The sequence below is a fragment of the Boleophthalmus pectinirostris genome, unplaced genomic scaffold (assembly GCF_026225935.1).
Source record: "Boleophthalmus pectinirostris isolate CB_2022bp ecotype Guang Dong unplaced genomic scaffold, ASM2622593v1 HiC_scaffold_22, whole genome shotgun sequence".
Lineage (NCBI taxonomy): Eukaryota > Metazoa > Chordata > Actinopteri > Gobiiformes > Gobiidae > Boleophthalmus > Boleophthalmus pectinirostris.
The window spans coordinates 40084573-40099798 of NW_026571190.1; the positions used below are offsets into that span (position 1 = coordinate 40084573).

The 15226-nt window shown below is 39.7% G+C and overlaps 1 protein-coding gene across 2 annotated transcripts in view; it reads left to right on the forward strand.

Moving 5' to 3' along the window:
• The first annotated feature begins 1482 nt into the window (after nt 1-1482).
• vps54 (VPS54 subunit of GARP complex) overlaps nt 1483-15226 on the forward strand; it is a 42512-nt gene continuing 28768 nt past the window's right edge. For both annotated transcript variants that reach the window (XM_055158082.1, XM_055158083.1), the window contains exons 1-6: nt 1483-1644; nt 3483-3724; nt 7989-8070; nt 9913-9947; nt 10049-10180; nt 11676-12061. In XM_055158082.1, coding sequence (XP_055014057.1) covers nt 1524-1644; nt 3483-3724; nt 7989-8070; nt 9913-9947; nt 10049-10180; nt 11676-12061 — 998 coding nt within the window. In that variant the 5' untranslated portion in view covers nt 1483-1523. The remainder of the gene's footprint in view (nt 1645-3482; nt 3725-7988; nt 8071-9912; nt 9948-10048; nt 10181-11675; nt 12062-15226) is intronic.

Genomic DNA, 15226 nt, shown 5'->3' on the forward strand with positions numbered 1-15226 from the left:
GTCTAAAGCTCTAAAATGCACCTTGTTTTGCCTTGATTATCATACTTTATTAACAGGAGTATCAATATATCGTGTCGTTTAATGTGATGATACAGAATTGATATCGAGGGCTGCTGTGTCGATATATCGCCAAGAGTAGTTTTTGGTTTATTTTACTTCATTATTTTGTTAAAGCGCTGCAGTTTTGTTGCTTGTTTAGAAGATAGAAACTCGTTTATGCGACACATTTGACGTTTTCACAGTTTTGATGATTTAAAATGGGCATGTTTCATGTTAACTTTGAACAGAAAGTGGTTTAACAAAGACTTTTGACAATGATTTAGCCATTATTTTTATTGAACCGTATTGAATTGATTTTAAATATCCATAAAAATACCAAATAATAGCCGGAGTGTTTATTTGTTTCAATCATTTAACAGACCAGGCTTTTATTTGAGACTAGGCGGCAATTTGGGGCAGGCGATTAATTCCTTCCTCACAGAAATCCTGCTCAGCAAAACGGGGGAAATATGGTACTCAAATTCTTTTAACCAGTTTCACTATAATTTACAGTTTTTATGGCACGACTTGAAGGAGGCGTCGCTGTTATACGATGACCCGGTGACTACTTTGCTGACTTTGTGGGCACGTTTCCTGCCGCCTCGTCCTCTGCCTTTTCTCGCCCCTTTACTACAACTTTCCTCTTACGTCACAGCAGCTACGATCACATAGCTGCTTCCTCCCAATTGCCAAACTGAAGTAATATACCAAATATTACCAAAACTCCTAAAAACTGCTTCCATTTCCTGCCCGCTGTGTTTCGCCAGCTTTCTTTTTTAAACACCAGGTCTCCTTTAAACACCGGGTGCAGGTGTATATTTTGATAAATAACCGGCTGTAACATAATACTTTAGTAAAATGTACCAAAAAATACACTTGGTGATATATCGATACAGCAGCCTACGATATCGATACTGTTCCAGCACATTAAACGACACGATATATCTATTTTAAAAATATTTTTGCACACCCAGAGGTTCAGGAATGTGGATGATTATTGAATCTCAGTTTCATAACAGCACCGGTGCCAAGTCTTAATGTCACACTGTAAAATGTGAAGTACCACTGCTGAGGTGTCCAAACTGTAGTTTATTAAACCTGAATGTTTAATCCAGGGGTGTCCAAACTTTTTTCATCAAGGGCCAAATATCTAAACACAGATGAAGCAGAGGGACGATCGAGGGCCGTAGACTGGAACTCAGTACAGGGAATAATTGAAATATGTGCAGGTTTAACACGTTAGAATGATCCATCAGACTTTATTCATGCTCAGATTCTTTTCAAAAAAAAAAAATGCAGTAAAAAGTGAAGCCTGAGGGCCAACAAAAATTTGTCTGAGGGCCGCATTTGACCCGAGGGCCATAGTTTGGACATGCCTGTCTTAGTGTTTCATTTCTACGCAGACTCTCACAAGTGAACTGTTCGTTGCTCTAAACCTCTGTCTTCCCTCTTCTGTGCACAGCTGAGGGCCCCGTGCCCCGGCCATGGCCTCCAGCCGCAGCTCTCCCTCAGCGCCTCGCGCTGCAGGAATCTTCCACAAAGAGCGAGACGATCCACGGCTCAGGGTCAGATCTCTGCCCGACGTCTGCCCCAAGGAGCCTACAGGTACGAGTACACCCATCACCGTAATGGACGCTGAGGCGAGAAATAATACCAGGCGACACAATGAGGCAACAATAGTGGCTCCAGTGCAAAATGTTATTGCGTCCTGAATAGGGATGGGCATGATTAATCGATTAATCGATAATAGATCATTAAGAATTTCATCGATTACGTTAATTTTAATCGACAAACCAAATGTAGGTTGCTGTGTGTAGTGTGACCAAACAGGTGTGTACATGTGTGTCTGCATCAGAAGGAGTGAGCAGCCTGCAACGTACCGAAGCACAAATGTGGATTTAAAGATGACTTGGACAAGAAATTCCACACTTTCTGTTCCGCTCGGGACAAGTGTGAGTCCATGTGCACAGTGGATAAAGCAGCACATATGTTTCTGTGTCCAGTGGGAAAAAGTTTTTCCAGGTGAGAGTCGCTCAATGTGGATGACGAGGCCCCGCCCCCCTCCCCCCGTACGTTATCCTGGTTTTGACAAATGCAAATCTGGTCACACTGACCTGTATTCACCTGAGTCATGTCTTTTAATCCAACACAAGTTGAACCACATCAGCGACACAAGAGCTGGAGTTTTATCTTCACTTAGTTTATGTAAATTAGTGATGTGGTTTTAAGTTTTGTTTCTGTGAGATTTGAACAAAACTGAATTAAACACATTATAATGTCAAACAGCTGATGTGGCTCTAGAGTCGTTATGTTTATATGTCGTAAAGTTGAATTTATTTCTGCAGATTAGTAGTGCAGATAGTAATAATAATGATGATAATTTTAATATAAAAATGTTCATGATTAATCGATAATCGATCATTAATTCTTCCGACGATCGTTTAAGAAAATTTCATTGAATGCCCGTCCCTAGTGTGGACGCCTGAAAACACTGATACTCTGATGTAGGTCTGTGCGCCGCGAAGTAATTCTAAGAGGCTAGAATATATGTCTATTCATATAAACCAGGGGTGTCAAACTCATTTTGGTCCAGGGGTCGTATCCAACCTGCTTTGATCCCAAAGGGGCCGGATCAGAAAACTCATGTCATATAAACCCCCAAAATAACAATAAGTTAAATAAATCTTTTTTAATTGATGAACTCTTTCTTTTACAAAATATTATAATATTATGAACAACCTGAAACTTTAAGAAAAATGCAGTTTCAACACAATGTTTTACCATTAACTTGTATGCAAAAAATCCTGCACTCGGCTCCACTTTTCTCATGTTGGACATTTTTCTGATGAGGGTGTCACGGTCAACAGTCAAAACGATCGTCCTTTAAGAGCGTTTGGAAAGAGACAAGTCTTCATTTGGAATGTGGAATTTCTTGTACAAGTCATCGTTAAATACGCATTTGCGTTGCAGGCTGACAGAATGTTTCTGTTTGCTCGCTCCTTCTGAGTGCAGAGAGACACATGTACGGACCCCTGTTTGTTCACGCTACACACAGCAACCTTTGGTTTGTCGATTAAAATTAACGTAATCAATGAAATTCTTAATGATCAGTTATTGATTAATCGATTAATCATGCCCATCCCTAGTCCACGCAGTGCCGGATCAGATCTGTACTCAGATGAATTTGTGGGAGCTGGAGGCACCAGATTGTTCTGTCTCTCAGCCGTTTTCCATCAGATTAGTGTGAACGAACACTGTATCTGCAACAAAAACGGCTCAGATATGTACTCGTGTGGAGTAACAGAGCTTCAGACAGAGCAGTGCTTTCAGTTAGCTTCAAATTGACAGGGAATCTTGACGACATCGGCCTCAAAGTATCAATAAGCCCAGTGCCTTTGTGTCTTCCTGATGTCAGTAAAGACGGACTTGTTGTTGTTTCTCAGGTGAGGGGCGTGGCCTGTGCGGCGGTCCGTCTGTAGTGGCGGAGCACGAGCCCTGGACCGTCTACAGTTCAAAGGTCAATCTCCCCGCGGCTCTGAACGACCCCCGACTCGCCAAACGAGAGTCCGACTTCTTCACTAAAACATGGGGCCTGGACTTCACAGAGACAGAGGTGGCTCCGTGCTGCCACCTGCCGTCCATCACCAGAGACGACTTCAGCCACTACCTGCAGGAGACCGCACAGGTAAATCCACGCTTCACAACATCAAGTGTAGTCAAGTGATCAGTGTGTAAACAAGGTTAGACTTAGACTTAGACAGATTTTATTGATCCACAAGGGAAATTACCTGGACACAGCAGCTCACACATCACAATATATTACAATAACAAAGAGTAAAAAATATAAAAATGGTAATAAAACTTTTAAATAAGTACTGTATTTTCCGGGTTATTAGACGCGCTCTTAACTCTTTCCCCCCTGGACGCCGACTAGGAACAACCCATACATATGTTACTAGGGCTACACCCATAGAGCATAATTGCATAAAAGAAAACAGACTTCCACAAGTGATTATAAATGATTTTTACACTCATGAACTTAATTGTAACACAGACATATTTGTATCTCTGGAAACCTTAGACTCTGAACTATTCATTTATGGATGTTTAAATGTGATTCATCTCATTTATAGGTTTATAACAGCTCACTGAAAATGAGAGTTTACCTGGTCAGGTGCAAGCTCGAAAACAAAAAACTACATTCAGCATCTGATATCTGCATGTTCTGAGTAATATATTCATAAAAAAATAAAAAATATACTTTGTCAAAGTATTTAAACAGATTTCATATCACCAGATACAGTATAGCCAAGTGTGCACCTGTTTTTACCTGTTGTACACCTGTGTGCACCCAATAATTTTTTTTCCATTTAACTTATTCAACTCATTTAGCTTATTCAACTTATTTTATTTATTCAACTCATTTAGCTTATTCAACTCATTTAGCTTATTATAATATAATAATATAATAATAAAACTCTTCCCCGTCAGTGTGTGTCCAGTATTTGTCATCTTGGCTATTTTCTCGTGCGCAGAGCTCCACATAAGCGTTTTTTCTGTAGCGATTCTGTTATACATCGCATCTTGGAAAAAAAGACTGAAATATTTTAAAGGACTGGCCTGGGCAACATCCAGATTTCAGGGCAATTTTGGTTCATAATCGAGTATAAAGCTCAGATAGTTTGTTCGGATATCGCAGGACTCCACACAGACACATCAGCAGCATCTCACCTTCTCCCCGAAAGTCTGTCGCTATCGCTGTTTTCCACTTTATAATCAACTTCAACATCATCACTTTGAAATCTATAAAAGTCACTTTCTCTAAACTTATCCATAAAATACGTCCGCTCCTCATTATTTCTAAAACTGTGCGCCGCAGCGCCGCGATCTTTCCATTGCACGTGTTTCGTGTTGTGTTTTTTCCGGAAGCTACCATCGTCACTATTTCGATTAACTTCGGAAAAAATCGGCGAAAACATATCCTTGAATCCTATTGGTCAGTCTAGTGTGGGTTGTAGTGGCCCCCACCTATCACAGTCTCTGTTTAAATGTGAAAAACCGAGCCGTTTCTAAAGGTCGTCAAATCTCGTCTTTAGTGATACGGCGAAGGTGTCAAAAGTCGTCATTAAGGGTTCAGGGGGGTCGTCAAATGTCGTCTTCATGGGGGAAAGAGTTAAGCCTCCAACCCCAACAAAAAACGACTGCACGCCCCACAATCCAGAGCGCCAAACACACACGGAGCAGACAGCGACCGCACAGCGAAACACACCCACAGACACACTCATCACTCCACACCGTTCAACTGAACAACTGAGTCACTGCGAACACGCCGACAATCCGTTGGTCCCAGACAGCACCTCCCTACACGCCACAACTGAACAAAGCCCAGAGTCACCGTGAACACCACAAACAAACAAAACCACTCACCCATCACACTGTTGGGTTTCCTTTAAAGTCCCACGCGGTTTATTTGTGAAAAAAGTTAGAAAATAGACCATTTAATGACAGTGCGTCTTATAATCCAGAGTGACTAATAGTGCGGAAAATACAGTAGCAATAAAAGATGGCAAGAAACTGGTGTCAAATAAAACATAATTATATAAATGTATTTACAAGTAAGTAAAAAAACTAATACAGTAATATAAATACAGTATATCACAGTTTTATTTATTATATATATATATATATATATATATATATATATATATATATATATATATATATATATATATATATATATATATATGAGGTAGTAAGGAAAAAGTGCAAAGATGGTGATTGACAAAAAATCAAATAAAACAGCAAATGCAAACCAACCAGAGTTCCTGCAGAGGTGCAAATGTAAGGAGCAGCAATGTAACAGTGGGGAAAAAATGCACAGCACACTCAGACGGCCGATGTCCAAATGCTTTGTAAAATTTTCTTAATTTTTTATAACGTTTTGGCAAAAATCCTTTGTCAGATCATTTTTCTTGCGTTGGACCACAGTACCGTATTTTTCGGATTGTCAGTCACACTTTTCTTCATGGTTTGGGTGTTTCCGCTGTGACTTCTATATTAAAATGTTGACATTGAAGTGTGGAGAGGCTCTACTCTTGTGTGTCAGTATCTGCTGCTCCTGTTCCTCCTGTGTAAGATTTTGGTGTGAATTATTTCCGTCACAGTCCCAAGAATTCAAGTAAAAACCATATTTCTTCATGTTGTCTGCACTGAAATGAATCATGGGAAATGTAGTTCCCTGTGTTTATGAGCTGCTGCTTCTATAAAACCTACATTTAAGCAAAGGAACTTGTGATTTGATATATATTGTGACAGCCCACAATATTATTGTGAGACTTTTGATGATACAGCATCCCTAAATTACATCCCTAAATAACACTAATGTAGAGTAAAACTGCAACACTACTGTATATTTTCTTTATAATTTTTACTTTATTTATTTTTTTATTATTTAGTTTTTTACAAATAGATATGTATTTGTAAATATATTTTTTTTCATTCGCAAAAATACATTTGAAAAACTGAAAATTCTGTTTGTAAAACGTGATTCGCGTTTGTGCATCACCAATTACACGGATTCGCATATTTCCTCTATAACGTATTTTTGAGAAATCCACAAATGCAGAAGGACGCACAAACAGCCGATTAACTGAAACTCAAATGGAAAAAATATTTATTTACGAATACACATCTCTCTGTAAAAAACAAAATAATAAACTAAACGGTAAGTGTCACTTTTTTCATGGTTTGGGTGTTTCCAGTGACTTGTATATTAAATTGTTTTTGGTGAAGCGTGGACAGGTTCTAGTCTTGTGTGTGAGTATCTGCTGCTCCTGTTCCTCCTGTACCACTGTCACTTGGCTCTACTGCGCATGTCTCCTGCAGAAAGAGCCTCTGTCCTGTCTGTATCATGTCAGTCGATCGCATCGTTACTTCTGCACCACTCAACAATTAACATTTAAACAAACTTATAAAGACAAAGACTGAGAAGACTGAACACAAATGCCCCCAAAAACAAAATCAGATTTTGCAGATTACAAACTGCAAGTCGTGAAATCTGCAGCTGAAAACGATAATCAAGCAGCAGAAAGAAAGTTTGGAGTGAGAGAGAAACTTGTGACACCAGGAGGATGAACCATGAAACTGTCCTGAAGTCACTGGATGGATGGACAAAGCCTGGACTTCAGTGACACCGAAACCATCCTGTCGGGATTCAGAAAGAAACGAATAATTCTAACTGGAACTGATGCTGAGTCTGACGACAGTGACACAGAAGAGGAAGCGGCGCTCTGTTTACCTCCGGAGGTCGCAGCCGAGTTTGTCAGAAAGACAGCGAGGATGAAGAATTTAATGGATTTAGTGATTTGGAGTGAGATGGAGAGTTTGGTAAACTTGTTCTGTTGTTTATGTTATAGTTTATCTGAAGAACTGTTCATATGTGACATTAACAGTCTGTTGTTCTCTCTTCTATTGTTTTTACTACAACTTCACTTTACACTGGAAATGCTGGTTCCTGGTCTCTGATTTTATAAAGTAGATTTCTCCCCAAAAATGCGACTTATGTTTTTTTCTTCTTCATTACGCACTTTTTGGCTGGTGCGATTTATACTCCGGATTGATTTATAATCTGAAAAACACGGTATATATAATCCATATATACTGTGGTTCAAAGCAAGAAAAATGATCTGACGAAAAAGGATTTTGCCGAAACTTAATTTAAAAATAATAAAGGCTTTTGGTCATCGGCCGTCTGAGTGTGCTATGGATTTTTTCACTGTTGTAATGACTGACGGAAGTACAAGAGAACAGTAAGAACATTGTTGATTGTGAGCTGTGAGTCTATAGACAAATACTTTCCTGCTCAGAACCCTTTGCTCTGTTCTTTGTGATTGCGGGACGGGGACAATGCCTTAGAGGAGGTGTGAGCTCTGTGTGTGTGTTATTTTTAGAGGGAGCGCATTCACGAACGCTGCAAGACGATCTGCCCCAACAAAGACGTGGACTCAGTCTCCAGTGTCAACATCAACCACGGTACGGATGAATTAGTAAAACCTTTTAATATCTCAGCAGGGAGCCTTTTTTGTATTCCTGATAAATTTAGAACAAAAAGCTTCTCTTGATGTCCAAATCCCAGGACAGTGCCGTGTTTGTGAATCAGGACCAGAAATAGGCTTGTGTATCGAACCCCAGTTTTATAACAGCACCGGTGCCAAGTCTTAATGGGCCAATGGATCAATTAAAGTGGACCTATTCTGCAAAATCAGAGAGGTTCCTGTATTCAAGACATTATTTCTCGGATTTTCCCCAGTTTTCACGCCCACCGCTCCATTCTTGGCTGAAGGTGCACTGTGTAACTTTTTCGGTTATGGTTCACATGCTTGTTTTTACGGATATGTCATTGCATTTCTTTGAATGTTCCACAATATGACATTAAACAGTTTTAGAGATGTTTTTATTGCTCAAATATACCTTAAAAAACAGTAGGGATTGGACAAAAACTCTCATGAGACAAAATTGCCACAAGTTTGCGCGCACAAGCGAAAAATTATCTCGTGATTTTTTTTCAAGTATTTACATTTGGATGTAAAGACAAAATAGGGTCATGAATCTGTGTATCACTCGTTCATTCATTTTTCAAAATAAGTAAAATAAAATAATGAAAATAGAAGTATTTTCTTAATTATTTATATCCAAAACCAAAATGGGAAAAAAAAGGAATAACAGTTTGTTTGTCTAAACTAGGACTAAAACAGGACTAAAATGCAGTACAGAAGTCCAGCATCTAGGGCTGTGCAAAAATATTGATATATCGATATATCGTATCGTTTAATGTGATGATACAGTATCGATATCGTGGGCTGCTGTATCGATATATCGCCAAGAGTACTTTGGCGTATATTTTCACAAATTATTTTGTTACAGCACTACAGTTTTGTGGCTCGTTCAGAGGAAGGAATCTTTTTTTTTTTTTTTCACTGTTTTGATGATTAAAATGGGTGTTTTTCAGATGAACTTTGCACAAGAAGTGGTTTAACAAAGACTTTGAGGATCAGAGCCGTGATTTAGCTTTTGTTTTTATTGAACCGTATCGAATCGATTTGAAATATATCGTATCAAACCGCAAGTGCACTGTATCGAGATATGTATCGTATTGTGGCCTATGTATCGAGGTATGTATCGTATCGGCAACTTCTTAATGATACCCAGCATCTTCAGTTTTTATTATAGATCCATGGTCAGAATTGGATGAAACGGGAAATGGCCGTTATTTGTTTTTTCCATTTTGGTTTTGGAGACAAATAATGAAGAAATTTATATATATTTTTTTCTTACTTTTGGTTTTATTTCGAAGAAGGAATGACCGAATGACACGCGGATTGTCAGGGGTTGGTGAGTTACATCTCTTACCGTTCCAAAAAGGAGCGCTAGAATGGAAACAAAAAAATGAAATCAAATAAATAAAAAACTGTGAGACCAAAACTGGAAGCTGAAATGTATATATTAGAAATTATGTTAAAATCTCATTTGGGTCTGTGAGCGGGGTTGCCTCTCCACAAATCTGACTGGTAATTTGGCATTGTTTGGTCTCCATGATGATAGAAAAGTTTAATGCAATACCGCAAAACATTTCATTTTGGTATGAACACTTTTTTTTTTTTAAAGATATCTGATACTCAGTTGGACTTTTTGTTCTGATGATGTTTACAGCGACATCACCTCGTTTTAGGTCAATATTGTGTTTTAAAATATTCAAATTATAACAAAATGATCCACGAGTGTCATAGATTATAACTTTAAAGAAAACTTATTGTGCTTGTGGCTGCTATAAAGGACGATAATAACAATTTTCCATTTCCACGGTTTTCCTTTCAGATAAAACTAAATCTGAGCTTGAACAAGTCCCAAAGGTAACGCACTGTTTTGAATTCTCTAAATCTCAAACCTGTTTAATCAGAAGTCGTTTGTTGGTGTTGTTACTTATGTTTTGTTCATATTTTTGTTGTTGTAGATCTTCATGAAGCCGGATTTCGCCCTGGACGACCCCGGCACCTTTAACGCAGTTCTGCCCTGGTCTCATTTTAACAGCGCTGGGGGAAAAAGCAGCAGAGACGTGGCCTCCTCTAAACTTCTGCAGGAAAAGGTCAGTTCGATCACCCATCGGATTCAGTTCATCCGTGTAAATAGGCTCTGTTCATGTATTAGAATAGAATTTAAAGCTGCATTGTAGAGCTGCTTGATTATGGAAAAAATCATTGTCAAGATTATTTTGGTCAATATTGAAATCGGGATTATTAAAATGAGCATTTCTCTCTCTCTCAAAGAAATAGAAAACACTTTGTTATTGATCATTTACACAAAACTTTCAAATTAAATAATATTATAGGCTACAACTAGGTACCTGTTTTGTGACATATAAAACATAAAATGAATCAAATATACTTTGAAAATATGAACATGAAATAAGGCATAGAAAGACAAAAATGTATCCAAATCCTCACAAAACTCTGGTTATCGCTCCCCTGTCCTCAATTTCGCCGGCATGTAAATCGTTTCAACTCGATTTTTATAAGTTTGGACATTGTTTGACACAAAAACAGACATTCTGACTGTGAGCGGGGTCACCTCGCCACTAGGGATGGGCATGATTGGTCCATTAATCGATAATTGATCATAAAAAATTTTGTCAATTACGTTCATTTTTAATTGACAGACTGAATGTAGGCTGCTGTGCGTAGCGTAGGGTGAGCAAACGTCCGTTTTTCCCCGGACATCATGCAAATGTTCAGGTTTACATTTCCATACATTGAGCCATTAAACTGAGCGTCTCTCCTAGCTCTCTGGATTCAGTAGGAGCGAGCAGACACAAACAGTTGGTCAGCCTGCAATATGCCGAAGCACAAATGCACATTTAACGAAGACTTCTACAAGAAATTCCCCACTTTTCGTCCTGGTCGAGACAAGTGTGAGGTCCCACCTCCCTCCCCCCGTACGGTGTTCTGGTTTTGACAAACGCAAATACAGTCACACTAACCTGTATTCACCTGAGTCGTGTCCTTTAATCTGACAAAAGTTGAACCGCATCAGCGCACAAGAGCTGTTTTTTCCTTTGCTTATTTTATGCAAATGAGCCATGTGGTTTTAAGTTTCGTTTCTGTGAGACTTGAACAAATCTGCATCAAACACATTATAATGTCAAACAGCTGATGTGGCTCTAGAGCGGTGATGATTTATATGTCGTAAAGTTGAATTTATTTATGCAGATTAGTAGTAATAATGATGATGATAATTTTAATATAAAAACATTAATAATTAATAGATAATCGATCGTTAATTTTCCCGAAAATCGATTAATGAAATTTCATCGAATGTCCATCCCTACTCACCTCAGATCTGACCAGTAATTCGGCATTGTTTGGTCTCCATGATGATAGAAAGGTTTAATCCAATATTACGAAACATTTCAAACAAAGCCATAACATCTCCATGGAGAAAATCAGACCCTTTACCAGCAAAGATACACAATTCACCTTTGATTCGTTCGAAGTGTGTGCCAGTCAGCCACAGGAGCAGCCAATCACGACCATGGCAACCACAGAAGCTCGTTTAAAGTGTTGTTCTCCGTTTTCTCCCCTCAGCTGAGCCACTACCTGGACGTGGTGGAGGTGAGCATCGCGCGTCAGATCTCCCTCCGCTCCGAGGCCTTCTTTCACGCCATGTCGTCCCAGCACGAGCTCCAGGACCGTCTGCAGAACACACAGAGGGCCGTGTCCGTCCTGAGGCAGCGCACCGCCGACATGGACCGGGTCATGTGCCGGGGGCCCCTCAGCGCGCTCAGATCCGCCCTCACGCGAAACAACTGCGTCAAACTGCACAACAAACTCAAGCTGATGGCCGCCGTGCACCAGACCCAGCCCACCGTGCAGTTACTCCTGTCCACCTCCGAGTTCGTGGGGGCGCTAGAGCTCATCGCCACCACCAAAGAGGTGCTACAGCAGGAGCTGCAGGGAATACACAGCTTCAGGTGAGACGCACTTACGATTTTATATTGTGTAATGTTATGTCACGATACTAAAATTCCAAACTCGATTTACATTTTTGATACTAAGGAACAGATTCGATGCTCAATACAGATTCCAATATCGCACTGATAATAAAAAACACTTTAACACTAGTCATTTCTCTTATATTACATTACATGATTACATTATACTATATCAACACTGGACCATAGACTGTATAAAGAAGTGGACTAAGTGAGTGTGACGTCACCCACAGCGTTCAGTGCAGTGCAAATGAGGCTCCAGATACTAATGGTTACACTAGCGAATTTGAAGCCGCGAGTATCATGGTAACCACAAGAGCCAATCATGATTGAGGTTGTTAAATGTGCCCGCCCGTGTGAATAAAATAATCTTTATACCGTATTTTCCGGGCTATAGGTCGCGCTCTTAAACCTCCAACCGCATCAAAAAACGATCGCGCCCCACAATCCAGAGCGCCCCATACACGAATCCACTCAGGTGTCCCAGCACGACTTCAGTAAACTACAAAGCCGCACCACCCACAGAACACACAAATCTGTCTATCATTCGTTCATTCATTTTTCAATATAAAACCAAAAATAAGAAAACGAAAAAACTGGCATCTCAGTCATGGAAGTCACGGAAACGGGAAACGATCAATCCATTTACGTGACTCTCGTGACTGTGGTGCCGGACTTTTGCCGGACTTTTGCATTGCATACGGACTGAACCAGGACTGATCCAGGTCCAGGACCAGAGCGGACTCTGAGCCTCTGCAGGGTCCGAGCTCCAGCTTCAAGTTCCGACCCTGCAGTGGGCTCTGAGCCTCCGGTCTGGTCCCGCTCTGGTCCCAGTATTGTCCCAGTCTCAGTTCTGGTCTGGTCCCGGTCTGGTCCTGGACCTGGATCAGTCCTGGTTCAGTCTGCATGCAGTGCAAAAGTCCTGCATTGCAATCACGGAAGTCACGTAAACGGGAAACGGCCGTTGTCCTTTTTTTCCATTTTTCATTTAAACACAAAATCGAAAACTGAAAAAACAAATCGTTATTTGGTTTTGGAGACAAATAATGAAGAAAATAGTTTTTTTTTTTCATTTTCTTATTTTTGGTTTTATATTGAAAAACAAGTGAACGAATAATACATGGATTCACGCAAACACACACGGAGCAGACAGCGACCGCACGGCGAAAAACACCCACAGACACAATCATCACTCCACGCCGACGAGGAACGGAACGGAGGAACGAACCGAAAAAGCGAGCGCAATGTGCCGCTTCTAGACACGACTGAACAACCGAGTCACTGCGAACACGCCGACAATCCAGCGGTCCCAGACAGCACCTCCCTACACGCCACAACTGAACAAAGCCCAGAGTCACCGTGAACGAACAAACAAACAAAACCACTCACCCATCACACTGTTGGGTTTCCTTTAAAGTCCCACGCGGTTTATTTGTGAAAAAAGTTCGAAAATAGACCATTTGACGACAGTGCGCCTTATAATCCAGAGTGACTAATAGTGCAGAAAATACTGTACATCTGGCATTTTTTACAGAAAAGTGTAAAAGAAGACTTCAAACTGCTTCCACTGTTGTGTGCATAAATGCGTCTATGGTTGTGTAGAGCACTGCCACTTCAAATGCACATTTTATGCACAGCTGTAAAATTGATGAGCCAGTCATGTTAAATTAGTCTTGCTGGGCAAGATTTTCAGATTTGTCAAAACTAGGTGTTTATACATCTATAAGGGGTTATTTAACTAATAAATCAATTACCATCAGTTTATTTTTAAAATTTTACTTACCGGAAAAACTGGACATCAGGGTCTTTGAAAGTTTATTAGCACAAATACATTTTAAAGTATTAGTGGTAGGGCTGGGTATCATTCAGAAGTTGCCGATACGATACATAGACCATGATACGATACATATCACGATACAGTGCACTTTCAATTTGATACGATATATTTCAAATCGATTCGATACGGTTCAATAAAAATAAAGGCTAAATCGTGGCTGTGATACTAAAAATCTTTAATAAATCATTGGTGCGTGAATAAGAAACATGCCCATTTTAACCCTCAAAACTGTGAAAATGTCAAATGTGTTACATAAATGTGTTTCCTTCCACTAAACAAACAACAAAAATGTAGTGCTGTAATAAAATTATTGAGTAAAATATACAAAAAATACTCTTGGCGATATCGATACAGCAGCCCATGATATCAATACTGTATCATCACATTAAGCGATACGATATATCGATATTTCAGTATTTTTGCACACCCCTCATTAGTGGCAAAGGAGAAAAATCTGTTCTGTCGACTGGACAAAAGTTTGTTTGGTCAAATACGTTTCGCAGCTCAACCAAGCTGCTTCTTCAGTTCTGGTCAGACACTGGTGGACAGATCTTAGCCAGAGACAAGAATTGGTTTGAGAGGGGACTGAAATAAAAAAGAAAGATTAAAGTTAAAGAAAGAGAATTATTCTCTAAACTAGGCTTCAGACATCATCTGTCTCCCATTTACAACTCTATCCTTAAACCTAAATCAAAACAAACAAGAGAACAACAGGTGTAGTCAGGTCAGGTCCAGAGGTGTGGAAGGTCCATTCTGGACATGAATTATTATGATAATCAGACCCCACACTCAGTGCAGCTCAATAGGCCGAACTAACAAACAGAAACTGTAAACAAGTGTGTGTGTTAGTTTCAGAGTAGTTATTTAGCTCCTCCATGCAGACAGATATAAGGAAGTGTTCACCAGCGTCTGACCAAAACTGAAGAAGCAGCAACAAACTTTTGTCCAGTCGACAAACTGAATTTTCTCCTTTGTCTTGGATTCTAACTGAGGGATTTTTCACATATTAGTGTTAGTATTAGTACATTAGACTAATAGACTAATAGAACAAATTAAAAACTACAACAACCCCCCCAAAAATTGTCTAAAAGTTAAAGTTGTTAGATGCACTCGGTGACGAACTATCATCCAACACAGTTAAATCCACAAAGTGGCAGCGCTCTAATGAGAGTTTTAAATGATAGTTTAAATGCCTCCATCCAGTTGTTAAAGCCCCAAAAAGTCGTGTCGTCACTGGAGAAAGGTAAATGTCATTCGAACCTGTCAAAATGTAGTGACCATCACCCCTGGCAGTGGTCGGGGCAGGA